This window comes from Mytilus trossulus, chromosome 6 (assembly GCF_036588685.1).
Source record: "Mytilus trossulus isolate FHL-02 chromosome 6, PNRI_Mtr1.1.1.hap1, whole genome shotgun sequence".
Taxonomy (NCBI): Eukaryota; Metazoa; Mollusca; class Bivalvia; order Mytilida; family Mytilidae; genus Mytilus; species Mytilus trossulus.
This window is the reverse complement of record NC_086378.1, coordinates 32,526,942-32,541,821: the sequence shown is the minus strand read 5'-3', so window position 1 is coordinate 32,541,821 and position 14,880 is coordinate 32,526,942. Positions and strand designations below refer to the sequence as shown.

General features: G+C 32.1%; 1 protein-coding gene across 1 annotated transcript; it reads right to left on the bottom strand.

Moving 5' to 3' along the window:
- Positions 1-8,984: 8,984 nt before the first annotated feature.
- On the bottom strand, positions 8,985-14,058 carry LOC134722505 (uncharacterized). The gene is made up of 5 exons (XM_063586126.1): positions 14,042-14,058; positions 13,770-13,942; positions 12,370-12,438; positions 9,431-9,661; positions 8,985-9,223 (listed from the first exon to the last, which is right to left on the bottom strand). Exons 2-5 carry the CDS (start codon positions 13,939-13,941, stop codon positions 8,985-8,987), a joined length of 711 nt encoding a protein of 236 aa, XP_063442196.1. The 5' UTR covers position 13,942; positions 14,042-14,058.
- Positions 14,059-14,880: the final 822 nt, after the last annotated feature.

Here is a 14,880-nt window from a genome sequence, read left to right as displayed (position 1 = left end):
GTATATGGTCCGAAAGTATAGATGCCGTAGATGGGATGCAAAACGTTCAGTTGGCATATACCAAGTACAATTACAGGAACATTGGAGTACTAAATAGTAGTTAAATTCATACTTTCTTTCGACATCTATTTTTTTCATTCAAGCATCACTGGTGAGTATTTTGTTGACAAACGGCGTCAAGCGATTACGATATCAAGGTCGGTGTTTATAATGAGTTTACCTGTACTTCTTTGAAGTCCCTTGATACAGGAAAATTTCTTTTACATTTTCTTTAAACATTTAAACCCAGTAAGTCAACAAAAAACTCTCCTTGTAATAAAGATTAACTAAGGTAATATATTGTTGTATTCAGCTGAATATTATCATTATGCTTCTTTTAGGGATATCAAAAACAAAAACATTTAAATAAAACAAAATCATTTGGCATACCGTACTGATAATGCTGATATTTTAAACTAAATAACTGGAATTGTATTTCTTTAATATGAAAACTCTGATTTTTAGAAAATTCAGTATTACATTCCGAACACACTTTTTAAAAGATACTCACTCTGGTTTTTCTTATTGGCTTACTTAGGTTTAGTTTTAACATATACCTGCCGTTACATATGACTACGTTTAACACTGCTTACTAATAAAGACGATTACGCATAAAAGTGCAAGGGATTCTTCAAATTTAAGAAAAGTATACCGTACTAGAATAAAATTGGCCGGGATTTATTGGCGAAAACTAGAAAAAAAACTGACCGTTAAAGCCATATGAAACTTCATATTAAAAAAAAAAAATTTTCAAGAAAATTCTGATCAATTCTATAACTTGTTGGAATTTTGAACTCTCAATGCTTCAACTTTGTACTTGTTTGGTTTTATAAATATTTTGAAATGAGCGTCACTGATGATTCTTATGTAGTCGAAACGCGCGTCTGGCGTACTAAATTATAATCCTGGTACCTTTTATAACTATAAGAAGAAATTTACCTTTTTTATTTACTGTTTTTTAATCAAATTCGTTAGTTTTGGTGTAGTAACGTATTACAGTTGTGATGGGTATGTAACTTGTATCTTTTTCATCATTAGAGTATGATATTTTAGTGAGAGTATAATTTAAATATTATTTTCTAAAGAAAAAAAAACAGCAAAAAGAATTAATTCAAATTGCATTGGTATCAATCGATCGAGTGGTTTATATATGACGAAAGGGTTTGAATTAGTTTAAAAAAAAAGAAAGTACCAACACATATATATATAACCGATTTAATCGAAAAATATCAATGCCAACCATACCACATTAATCTTATCATGAAATGATATAACATTCCTACACAAAATATGAGAACATGGCTGGCCAGAATATACGATCACATTTGTATTGATTCAAATGTACCAGCTGTTTATGTTTTTTAAAACATACATGTATTTCTATTAAAGGTAGAGTATTTCAAAGAATTTGTTATTGATTTCCGAATTCTGTAGGCAAATACTCTCAAACAAATATTTAATTACACAATTTTTTACAACTTTTATTTGTATTTTCCTTGAGTATCAACATTTTTATTACAGGTTTTTATGATAAATACATAATAATATATTTAGTTCGAATAGATTAACCATACAATGCTAAAGTAGTTTTCAATCATCAAACTATTTTTACACACTAAATTGAATCTAAAAACAAAAATTCCAAACTCCAAAAAAAAAAGGTCGAAACGGAAAGTCCCTTATCAAAATAATGACGGAATCAAATGCTCAAACTTAAGTCACTTCTCATGAAAAGAACACCAGTTTCTTTCAACTTACAATAACCCTGCGTCTAACATGTAAAGATTGATACTAATAAGTTAAATCACAACAGTACTGAACTCTGAGGAAAATTCAAAACGGAAAGTCCCTAATCAAATGGTAAATTCAAATGATAAATCACATAAAAAAAATGGACAACAACTGTCATATAACCGATTCACAATGTCCATTTGAAGAGACTTAAGAAGATACTACAAATGTTTGATAACTTTCTAACAAATATACTATTGTTAAAAATATTAAAATATTTGAACAACCTTAACCTAAGCTAATCGCAAATTTGACGCATGAGCCATGACAATTGTTACTTAAAACATTTGGTGCGGCTCAAAATTTTTTCGGGATTAACCTAAATTCAGAACGGGACCGGAAAAATCCAAAACAAATGAAAGACAAATATTCATATATACCAAACTATTTGAGAAGCTATGTAACCATATGTACTCGAAAATCTGAATAAAAGGACGTTCGTGCCAACGATCAATATATTTGTATTTGAAAATCAAAATGCATTTCATTGCTGTTAGACGATTAAATAGTATCTAAGATAACTTTTCAAAGTTTTTCAAATTCGTGAAACTAAGCGATTCCTACCTGGTCATCAACTTCATCTCTAATTATTCATGTTCATCATAAGCCGATATCGAAAGCAAACCCGTAACCAAAACCGATACAGAAACTTACATAAGTAGTGAGGTAAATAATGACAATTTATAAAGATAATTTAATCAACCTTTTGACTCCATTATATTGTTTGAAATTTAAAACAAAAAAAAACACTAGAAGAGGCATTGCTTCAATTCATCATTTCAAATGAATCTATCCTAACATGCAGAGTTAAAATCAACCATTATTTGTCACACTAATGCAAGTAATAAACATTTTATTTTTGTTGATACAATTCATTTATGATGTACATAAATCATGAAGCAGGTAGGGATAGCGTATAGGTCTACAATAGGTGCAATATCAGTCCGACTATGTTTATAAAGTGAACCTATTATCTTATAAATTTTCATTAGTCTTATGTTCTACAAAAACCTATTATTACGCGAATCTTTCATTGAAAAATTTATGGTGATCACGGGTTATTGCATTTTGATTGCTTATCTGCCTTACAATATATGGTATTGCAATAGTATATTCAGATGGATATATGGTATTGCATGTAACAACCACGAGGAAACTGTACTGCCTCTTGTGGACCGATTGCATTCAACAATCTGTTAGGGGTCATCGTGTCATTTTTATGACCTAGGAAATCATATTTGATGAATCTTATTTTCCTGTGTCTATTATGACTTGCGTATGAATACAGTGAATATGAAGATGTCAGCTATAACATAATGCCTGGTTTTCGGTTGGGCGATTTATTTTATAGCAGGTGCCAACTGCTTCTTCATAAATTTCTATTATTCAATGCAGAAATGTAATCTAGCACACCGAGAGGGACAATAAAATGGGCTTCCTACGATGACCTATAGCTGTTAATGTCTATGTCATTTGGACTCATTGGCAATCGTAACTCATTTTCATTTTGATATTTTCAAAAAAAAAAAAGAAAAGGAAATGAAATAGAGAGAAAAAATATTAACATGTATAACAAACTGTTGAAACATTTTTTGCCGAAAGCACACAAGCTTTTTTAATCCTCCTCTTCTGATACATATTAGCAGTAGTAACACAATTAAACTGAAATAAAAAGGTTGCCTCTATGAGTATTTGTAAACTAAAGGTTATCTTCATAAATATATTTGGAATCATATTTCTGAGAAAAAAAACTGTTATGTAGAAGTTACACAAGTGATCGGAGGCCTTAATTTCCATTGAACAAACAAGCATAAATTAAAAATCAAACAGTACAATGCAAAATGTATATCATAACGGTTTTTTTAATTTCTTTCTTTTAAGTGTCCATGTGTGCTTTGATGCAACAAAAAGACTATCTATCTATAAGAATGAATTTCTGGATTCAGCGGTCTATTATGGTAGCTAAAAAAGAAGGGCGGCAATTACCAACCATTATCTTTATATTATTTCATTTGCGGTCTACTCAGACACCTTAGAGACATAAAAGTTAACGACAAGATCTTGCTGGATGAAAAGGATGGTCGTTTTTCTATGGTTTTGCTTGTATTAGATTCTTAGATGAAAGATTATCTGTCCAAGGGACTAGTAACGAAAACGCGCAAAGTCGGTACAACATCACACGAGGATGAAGAACTCTTGTGGGTTAATAGTGTTTTTGGAAAAAGTAGTGCTGCTCTTTACAATACCTCGTTTTCTTTTATAACTGCAAGTTATTTGGATTAAGAGGCCTCGACGAGCACAGAAGTATTAATTGTGATCAGTTTGAAATTAGTATTGATTCAACAAGAAAATTTATTAAATTCATCTGGAGATATAACAATAGTTATCAAAGGTACCAAGATTATAATTTAGTACGCCAGACGCGCGTTTCGTCTACATAAGACTCATCAGTGACGCTCATAGCGAAATAGCTATAAACCAAACAAATACAAAGTTTAAGAGCATTGAGGATCCAAAATTCCAAAAAGTTGTGCCAAATACGGCTAAGGTAATCTATGCCTGGGATAAGAAAATCCTTAGTTTTTCGAAAAATTCAAAGTTTTGTAAACAGGAAATTTATATCATGACCACATAATTGATATTCATGTCAACACCGAAATGCTGACTACTGGGCTGGTGATACCCTCGGGGACGAAACGTCCACCAGCAGAGGCATCGACCCAGTGGTGTAAATAGTTATCAAAGGTACCTGGATTATAATTTAGTACGCCAGACGCGCGTTTCGTCTACATAAGACTCATCAGTGACGCTCATAGCGAAATAGTTATAAACCAAACAAATACAAAGTTTTAGAGCATTGAGGATCCAAAATTCCAAAAAGTTGAGCCAAATACGGCTAAGGTAATCTATGCCTGGGATAAGAAAATCCTTAGTTTTTCCAAAAATTCAAAGTTTTGTAAACAGGAAATTTATATCATGACCACATAATTGATATTCATGTCAACACCGAAATGCTGACTACTGGGCTGGTGATACCGTCGGGACATTTCAAGATGCCACGGACACATGCAGTTATCGAATAAAGATATAACGCACTATTCGCAAGGCGGTAAGTTGGTTTATTTACACGCCTTTATAATGACCAATTTAAGTACAGAAAATTATTTCAGAAAATTATTTTACCCGTGTACCCGTTTCGTATTCTTTTTTTATGTCCCATTTATGGGCATTATGTTTTCTGGTCTGTGCGTCTATTTGTTCCTCCGTTCGTTATTGGTCGGGGTAGTTTTTGATGAAGTTGAAGTCCAATCAACTTGAAACTAAGTACACATTTTTCCTTTGATATGATTCTTCTAATTTTAAAGGTTTCCCCCCATTTTTATGATCCATTAAACATACAAAATAATAGTGCACATAGTGTACTTGTGTTTTTAAAAACCTGACGGCCACGATATGGCCAATGGTGCTTAAAATGGCATTAAACACCAAAGTCAATCACCAATATCAATCAATAAATCATTTTGAAAGTCAAAACTCAAAACGAAATTAAACTTTACACGATAAGGTTTTCTGAATAAAATTGCACTGCTATAATTGGATAAATTAGTCTACGGATGTACCCGTATCATATTCTTTTTAAATTATTTCATTTCACCCGGCAATTCCGACTTCATTTTTTAATATAAAAAAAAACGGACCACCGATATATAGCCAAAAATGTTGAAAGTGACGTTAAACAGCAACAACTAATCAATCATTTCAAACCATTAACTCATATACGAAATTCTTATAAAAACGATAAGTTTGCAAAATATTACTGTAACTGTTATAGAGGGTTACTGCTCACAAGGAAGCTTTTAAACCAAGAGTTCCAAATGGTGAAGTTGAAATCATCCCTTCGTAAATTTTACGGACGATATCACGAGTTGGTTGACCGTTATAAAATAACCGTTTCACAAATGATATCGGATATGTTCCTTACGTCGTAACTACAATCCCCTTCCCTTTCATGAATGAGACAGACCGAATTAGACTATTTACCGGATTTGTAATCACATAAGCAACACGACGGGTGCCACATGTGGAGCAGGATCTGCTTATCCTTCCGGAACACCTGAGATCACCCCTAGTATTTGGTAGGGTTCGTGTTGTTTATTTTTTACTTTTTTATGTTGTGTCGTGTGAACTATGGTTTTTCTGTTTGTCTTTTTTTCAGTTTTAGCCTTGGCGTTGTCAGTTTGTTTTTAGATTTATGAGTTTGGCTGTCCCTTTGGTATCTTTCGTACCTCTTTTATAATTTTCCTTGAATAGAAGCAAGCGAAAAAACACCTCGATTTGTTTTTTACTTTATAGGTCAAAGATGCATAATTGCTTACTACGAAGAGTACTTGCAGGCTGCTGTAGGCTCTGGAGCATTTGATCGATAACCGCTCCAAATGCATGGGAAAGATTAATTACACGGACTAATGCGCCAGTTGTGTCAAAAAGGTGGACTTTTAGGGAACTACACAAATCATCTTGAAAACGCACTTGTGCAACCGCTCTATACCAAAGCTAGGTATTGCTAAATAATAAATCATCACTAGAACTGCTAACCGCTCCATGGCATCAGTGAGTGCTCACAAAACTAGGGATGTATAAGTACCCGGCCACGCCCACTTGTATTTTTATTCATCTGATGAGTTAAGTCTTATTCAACTGATTTTCATAGTTCGGTCTTATGTTGTACTGTTATACCACTGTCCCAGGTTTGGGGAGGGTCGGGATCCCACTTATATGTTTAACCACGCCACATTATTTATGTATGTGCCTGTCTCAAGTCAGGAGCCCGTAATTCAATGGTTGCCGTTTGTTTATGTGTTACATATTTGTTTTCGTTCACTTTTTTACATAAATAAGGCCGTTAGTTTTCTCGTTTGAATTGTTTTACATTGTCTTATCGGGGCTTTTCATAGCTGACTATGCGGTATGGGCTCATTGTTGAATGCCGTACGGTGACCTATAATTGTTAATGCCTGTGTCATTTTGGTCTTTTGTGGATAGTTGTCTCATAAGCAATCATACCACATCTTCTTTTTTTTATAGCAATGAGACCATTTAAAAGAATGTGTCAAAAACTTGAACCCACATGTTCTTTCCAGCGAAGATGAAAACGCGACTGTTTCAAATACATTAGATGAACTGCGTACAGATGATGGATACAACATTAAAAATGAGAAGAAGCACTGTTTGAATGATGTAAAAACTATGCACGGAGGCGCCATCAGTTTTTCAAGTTGTATTTTTTATAATTTATTTTTATACCTGAAGAAAAGGAATATATTTTTATTTTGACGCTTTTGATTTATGTGAAAGTCCACAGAAAACAGACATTTAATGCCTGTTATTGTCTTTGAAAAAATAAAATAATTCTGTCACACTATACTAATCTGCAGTAAATGTGATTTTTTTTACGTGAATGTATGTATTTCAATAGATTTAAAGCACTCAGCTTGGTATCCGTCAAAAAATCTGTTTTTAAAATTAAGATTGATGCCACTTGTCGTCCATTTTGATTACGATGGTCGCGTGATGTATTTAGCGAGAATCTTCTATCTTTAATCTACCAAAGATACGACCATTGCATCTGCAATCCGTACAATTTCTTGGACCCCCGCAACATATATGTCACTAGATCTAGGTCATTCTGATTGGCTTCCGTCGTCTCTGTCATATTTTTGTTTTCAAATCTTATAGTTTAATTAGCGTCCATTTTCAGTTCAGTAATCAAACATTGTACGAAACAAATTACATCTTAAGGCTAACAAAGAAACCACTATTGCCGTTGCAGTCCGTACAAATGTTAAATTGTGTACTATATTATTTGCCTATTTTCTATTTAGCAATGGTATTGTCAGTTTATTTTCGATCTATGAGTTTAACTGTCCCTCTGGTATCTTTCCCTCCCCTCTTGAAATATAATGTCAAAGTGTTAGCTGGAATATTTTAGACAACGCTCCCCAGGGTGATGTTTGTCGATAGAAACGTGCTTTTGCTAATTCACCTTTATAGATATAAGAAAATGTGGTATGAGTGCCAAGAGACAATTCTCCCTCTATGTCATAATTTGTAAAAGAAAAAACATTATAGGTCAAAGTACGGTCTTCAACTCAAAGCCTTGGGTCACTCAAAACAGGAAGCTATTAAGAGCCCAAAAATTACTAGTATATAAATAAGAAGATGTGGTATAATTGCCAATTAGACAACTATCCAATGAAGTGGATGTTCATTCTAAATCCTCCCCGGGAGGCCAAATAACTCAGAAAACAAGAAGAAGCGGCAAGTCCAAGGAGGTGAAGTCTCATATGTTAGGCATAGAGGGAGGAGCTTGGAATATTGCATTAACTTGATATAATAATAAGTTATGTCACTGGTCTTAGCTCATCCCTCTCAATGCCTTTCCTATAACAAGCAGTAAACGGCAGGAATATAGAGTGTAATAATTAAAAATCCTTAGGTTTACACACTCCTAAATAATTGAAGTTAATTCTCTCAAACATCAAAGGAAACATTATCATTCATGTTACAACATGTTTTTCTTCTTTGAGAGTTCCATATGAAGATTTATCAATTAAGTGCTTCGGACAAACAAAATGCATGAAGTGTTATTTTCATGATTAAGTCACTAGTATGCGTTCTAATGAATAAATATCGTAAAGTATAACGAATATTTAATATTGAATCCACTATTGTACAATTGTAATAGCTATTGTTTTTACATCAAAACGTACATAAGGACAAAGACAAAACAATAATAAAAACAATTTGATATACCTGACCGACAACATCTCATAAGAACTAGAAAAACAAGATAATCACTTCTTGTTATCCTCAAAATTTACAATCCAAATGCCAAACTTAAATTGAGGGAAAGGCATCAAATATAAGAGGGGAACTACGACAAAACAGAAATACAACATAAAAATATAACACACACCGAATCGAATTATAATATAACAATGGCCATATTCCTGACTGGTACAGGACATGTAAAGAAAAACAATGGTGGGTTGAACCTGGTTTTGTGGCATACCAAACCTTCCGCTTTTATGGCAATGTTTAATTTAACATTAAAATGACAACAAATTAGTTAAATCCCAGGACGTTCTATGTTTTTATTTTGTACAAACGGTACACAGCACATCAGTGTTATCTTTGAATGGAGGGCATCTCAGAGCACAACATTTCGCTCTGACGGGATATAACAAAGCACCTTCTTCGTTGGAGGATCGATTGTCCAATGGTTCTGCCTCTCCGTCCATACAGATAAAGTCTACATTGTTATGGCTTTTATATTGAGTCATCAGGAAGCCGTTATATTCAGATTTCCATCCTTTGTAACAGGACTTCCTTCCTAAATTCAAAAAAAGTCATAATATATAAAAAAAAAAAAAAAAAATCTATATTAAAATCATTCCAACTTTTTCCTTCGAATATAAGGTTGCAAATATACAGAACAAAACATTCTTAAATGCCATTTATTTTTTTTAATTTTTTTTTGATTTTTGACCATATTTATCATACTTTTCAAGATTATAAACAAATAAATGTTAATAATTACCTGCTATCATTAAAACAGAAACTTTTCCTTTTCTCCTGCACACAGAGCATAGAACCTCTTTGTCATTCAAACCTGCAGTAAACCCAAATGGTTTCGAATGTATCTGGTACTCGGCACCATATAGTCCATCATTACTATTGGATGATACTTTACCATTTTCAGGGTCATTGGGTAAACAAAGCCAGTTGGAACCTCCTCCTTTGTTAGTATAGTAGTTACCTCCAACCTGCCCTGAATAATTTATGATTATTGTCTTATTTTAAATTTCATTTTTTTTTATTCCAATGAGAGACATTGGTGAAGATTATCCCCACTTAATTCCAGGTGGCGCTGTGGTAGATCAGGTCCAACAATTAACATCTGTTTGTATGATAAGAAAGCCAGCAAGCATTCATTGCCACATATGATACAAAAATATGTGTATGCTGATAAGTCTTATTATGATTAAAATAAATTCTTTGTCACTATTTTTATTTTATTCACTATTTAGTATATAAATGACAGATGTGTCAAATTTTGAATACATTCCATCAGTGACTTTCTATACTTACTTAATATAGAAAGTCCCTGATAGCCTGAACTAAAAAAAAACTTAAGGAGTGCATGTGTATTATCATGCAGTGGAAGAAAATTGAGAGAGTTTTTGTTAACATACTTACAAGTAAAGATATAAATTAAATGAATGTGTTTCTTTCTTTATTAATTTTTTTAAAGAATGGAATGTAAAAGTGTTGTTTAAGGTACATGTATATATTTGTGAGTATTTAATAATAATCAAATTGTTTACACAAATATATAAAATATAGTATGATTTAAATAAATTTCATTAATTTAAAGGTAGAAATCTTTATACTTGTATATAGGACAAATAAAAAACAAAACCTAGCTTTCAATTTCAAATTTGATGGGTTTTTTTCCATTAAGATACTTTAATTCTTTTAAAACGAGAATCAAATGACAGAAATTAGAATTTTGGAAATGACTGCACATTTTTACATCAAACTCAATAGATATATATCCATATGCGGATCCAGGGGGGGGATATCCTAGGGGATCCAGGGCCCCCCTTTCGTGGGAAAAATTTGGTTGATTATATAGGGAATCACTGAAGCATGACTGGAGCGGACCCCCCTTAGGTCAGTCAGCAGGCCCCCCTTAGGAAAAGTTCTGGATCCGCCACTGATATCTAAAACAAAAGGGTTAAATACTTTTCAATACAGCTCAGCAATTGATCAACAATAGATTTCCGAAATACCTACGACTGGGAACATAAAATAACTCATTTTTTTTCAAAGTAATGTGTTATATCAAAATAAAAAGAGCAAGAAATCACCTACAAAATGTTACATAAATAAAGATCTCATTATTTTAGAGTCTCTGTGTGACTGTTGCATGTTACTAATACGCACCTGACAGCTCATTGTAAACATGTCTCTGTAGTTCACTTTGACATGACAGTTTTCCTCTTTCAAGAGTTGAGTCAGTCAGAAGGCAAAAAACATTAAATATGGAATATTTGTGTCGAGGTCACTTCTTTTTTTGCCTCTTTTTCAGTGGATTAACAGAAAACAATTCAGTATTAGCACTCAAATGTCAATATACATCCCGAAATAAACTAATCACACTAGATCGGTTCCGTACTTGTCTGAGGTAACTTGGGTGTTAATGAGTGTTTCGCCAACAATAATAATTATTACTTTCAAATTACTTTTTTTTTTTAATTTTAAAGAATTCTTACAACTCATTGCAAAAATAAAAGAACTTCTTTTTATGAAAAATATTTCAAACCGGTAGTTCTTGACGAATATCATATAATCTAAGATTGTTAAATTCTATATTTTTTTTTTGAATTACAAATTAATTTTATTGAATATTTCACTTCAGTGTTCAATTGTCAAAACTTGTAACTGATTTATGATCGCTCTGCAATGATAAAGATCACAGCAAACTAAAATGTTTTTGCTAGCTGTTCATTCTTTTAGTTTTATAGTATATGCATTAGCATTATATTTTCGTTATTTAACATTTTAATGCTGATTTTTTCATATTTTTTTAATGCAAATTGATACTAAAAATGAAAAATAAATAGCAAAATAAGTAAAAAAAAAAAAAATGAAAAAGAAAATAATTCCCCCAAGTCATATATTATACATGTTATAGGACTATCAATTATATGTGCATTTCATATTTTTTCCTTTTTGTTGCAAATGTCCATTTTTTATTTAAAAAAAATAAATTAAAAACATATGTTCATCTCTATAAGACACATCCAGGTTAACACGACATCAGTAAAAGATATTAAGTAATGAAAAACTTATTATTATAATTTGTATACAAACAAACAATGTAATTCTCAATAGGATATAGATAAGAGATGCTGTGTGTTGGACCTGATCTACTGCACTGCCACCTGTGTTATCATTAAAGGGGAATAATTGACCAATGTTCCTCATTACTTATCTGAACGTTACAATGACAAAGATATTTCAAACCAATCTTTAAATTTTCAATGTATTAAGCTGCAAGTAGTAGAGACTTTTAAGTGCGACTTTAACACTGTTTTTAAGATTGCTTCGCAAGCATTAACTATTCTTTTTTTTTTTTAACAATTTGTCTGCCAACAACTTCAACCTTGACCAGACCCTAGCCATGCTAGATATTAAAATTCCACTGAGACAACAATAGTTAATTTCCGATAAATACAATATCACGTCAATTATACAGAAAACTAATGATACAAAATATAACAAGATTTTTAGTATACATAAAATATATATGAGTGTACATTATCGTTAAAAAGGTACATAAGTATATGTCTTTGAAAAGAAAAGAAAACTGTAGTAAGCAAGTAGAACTGTACTTTTACATTCTAGCGCTTTATTCAATGTGAAGGAATTCTCTGATTTACGTAAAATGATGATAATATTGAAAACACATACCTGTATACACAATGTCCGAATTTTCAGGACAAGTTTTCTTTCCCCATCTCACATATGTCACACCAATATCTTAAATAATCAAATTTAATCGCTATTATATGTTATTAAACCGTATTGAAGATACATGACTAGAGAAGCTTAGTCCGTCCTATCTAAAAAAAATTAACTGTAAACGTTTTCGCTTTTGGCATTCGTTTAATTGATGATTTAATACAAATTCAATGAACCTTTTGGTGTAGATATAAAAAATTATATAAATTTAACAAAAAGAAAATTCTTTATTTAATCACATCTAATATTATCATTAGAAAGAATAATTTATTTTTCTGCGGTGTGTGTCGACAAGATTATACTTTCCGGTTATGTATGCATCACTCATAGTACAAGTTCATCCTCAGTCAAAGACAATAACACTCAAAACCAAGGAGTAAACAAAGACATTTACATCAACAGTTATGTTATAAATAATATATTAGAAACAACACGAACTCCACTAAAAACCGGGAGTGAAATCAGGTGCTTCGGAAGGGTAAGCATTTCCTGCACGGTATACAGCACCCGTCGTGTTATTTCTTTGTTCAGTTCGGTAATGATGGAAAGTTATGCTGACTGAGGAAGAATATCAAATATTATTTCTGACATATTTGTCATATGGGTAATCAGCTCATGAAAGTGACCGTTAGATTTCTTAATAGATGAACTAAATTTGATTGATTCATAGCCCTGTCTAAGCATCTTTTGAGAAAGTAGTATTCATCGATCAACAAAATCCCCGTACTTTGAGCTAGCTCTAGAGTAATGTATCAATTTAGACACATATACTCCCTTTGCTGATGCCTCTGGAATGTTGCTATAAAGAAATGGAAAGTTGACTTTAGGATAATTAAAATCATCGAGTTTGTCATAAATTTGGGTATTTAACCTACCATCAGTACGTAGTCTTTTCGAGAAAAAGGTCTAAATATGAAGCAGATTTAACTGTGTTGATAGTATCTTTAATTTCAAGTTCACTTGGATATATTGAATGTAAGTGATCACTGAATATATTAGTATAAAGAGACAGTACATCATCAATTATATCGAAAGGTGAAATTGAAAGACTGCACTAATTTCTTTTCTCCTTTCAAAATGTCATAATTGGGAAAAAGACACAATTGATAGAGTTACAATTCAGACGAATAGACCGCAGAAAAATAAATTATTCTTTCTAATGATACTATTGGGGTATAACGAAAACCCGAACTCCAAGGAACATTATTAAAGAAGAAAAGATAGCACGTTTTCTCCTTTTGGAGCTCTCAAAATCCTCCTGCTGTAAAACTGTTCCTTGGAGTTCGGTTTTTCGTTATACTCTTTTGTTTGCTACCTTGATTTGTATATTTCTCTACGTTTTGTCTTACCTTGTTGTGAAGGTGTTAAAGGACAGTCCGCTTTCCGCGAGGTATGTAAGTAATGCTTCATCATATCAATAATAGACTGGTCTGATGGTGTCAGGCTGTATTTTGTACAGTCATGTCCATAAGCACTGACTACCAAGGCAATAATGACTGTGGCACAGTTGAATGTTGACATTCTGAAAATAGCGGAGTTGTTATCAATTAATAGAACACAATATAACAAATTAAAATGAAAAAAGTTTGAACAAAAGAACATAAAACATTTTACTTATTACCTTACTGACTTCCAGGAATTCGTCTTGGCGTTTATGCAGTATCTTCTTTATATCTTATATATCATGGATTGATCAATAATTTTAATTTTGAAATTGCGTGTAGAATACATTCGATAGCGTAACAATATATTTTGACATTTTAAATGAAATTAAATCTTGGTATGTTTAATTGCATTTAACGAAACCATCGTCTATCATTAGGTCTTTCCACCTTTCCGTGGAAAGACCTATTGAATTTGTTCTGATTATTAGGTCTTTCCACCTTTCCGTGGAAAGACCTATTGAATTTGTTCTGATTATTATTATTATTATTTTTTTTTTTTTTTTTCTTCCGCCTAATTTTTTTTCTTGCGTATTATTGATGTTTCAAAAGATGTCACTTAGATATTTGGAATATGGTATCGTATAGTTTATACGCTTTAAAAATTTACAACTGTGTAACAAAATACTTTACGTTGTAAGAGTTATCTCCCCAAACACTGTTTTTCTTGTGGCCACTACTCCTTCGCAACCGTTAAAGATTACGACAAATTTATTTTACCAAATTGCTCGTTACATCTTCAGGATTAGGATATTCATTTGGACCGAAGCTTTACGGAGACTCCATATGAGAGTTATTCCCCCTTTTCCCTTAAATTAAGTGATATGCATTTCTAAATGGTAAACCATAAGTGATAAAGACATAGGGTCTTTAGATTTGGGGTCCTTGGTCGAAAATAATAAAAATGAGGTCAAGGTCAAAGGTCAAGGTCATATTCTAAATTTTGATTTTGGCTTATTTTCATTTATTTTCAAATACCTTATGACATATCGACAAATAATTTTTCATAAATTGTTAG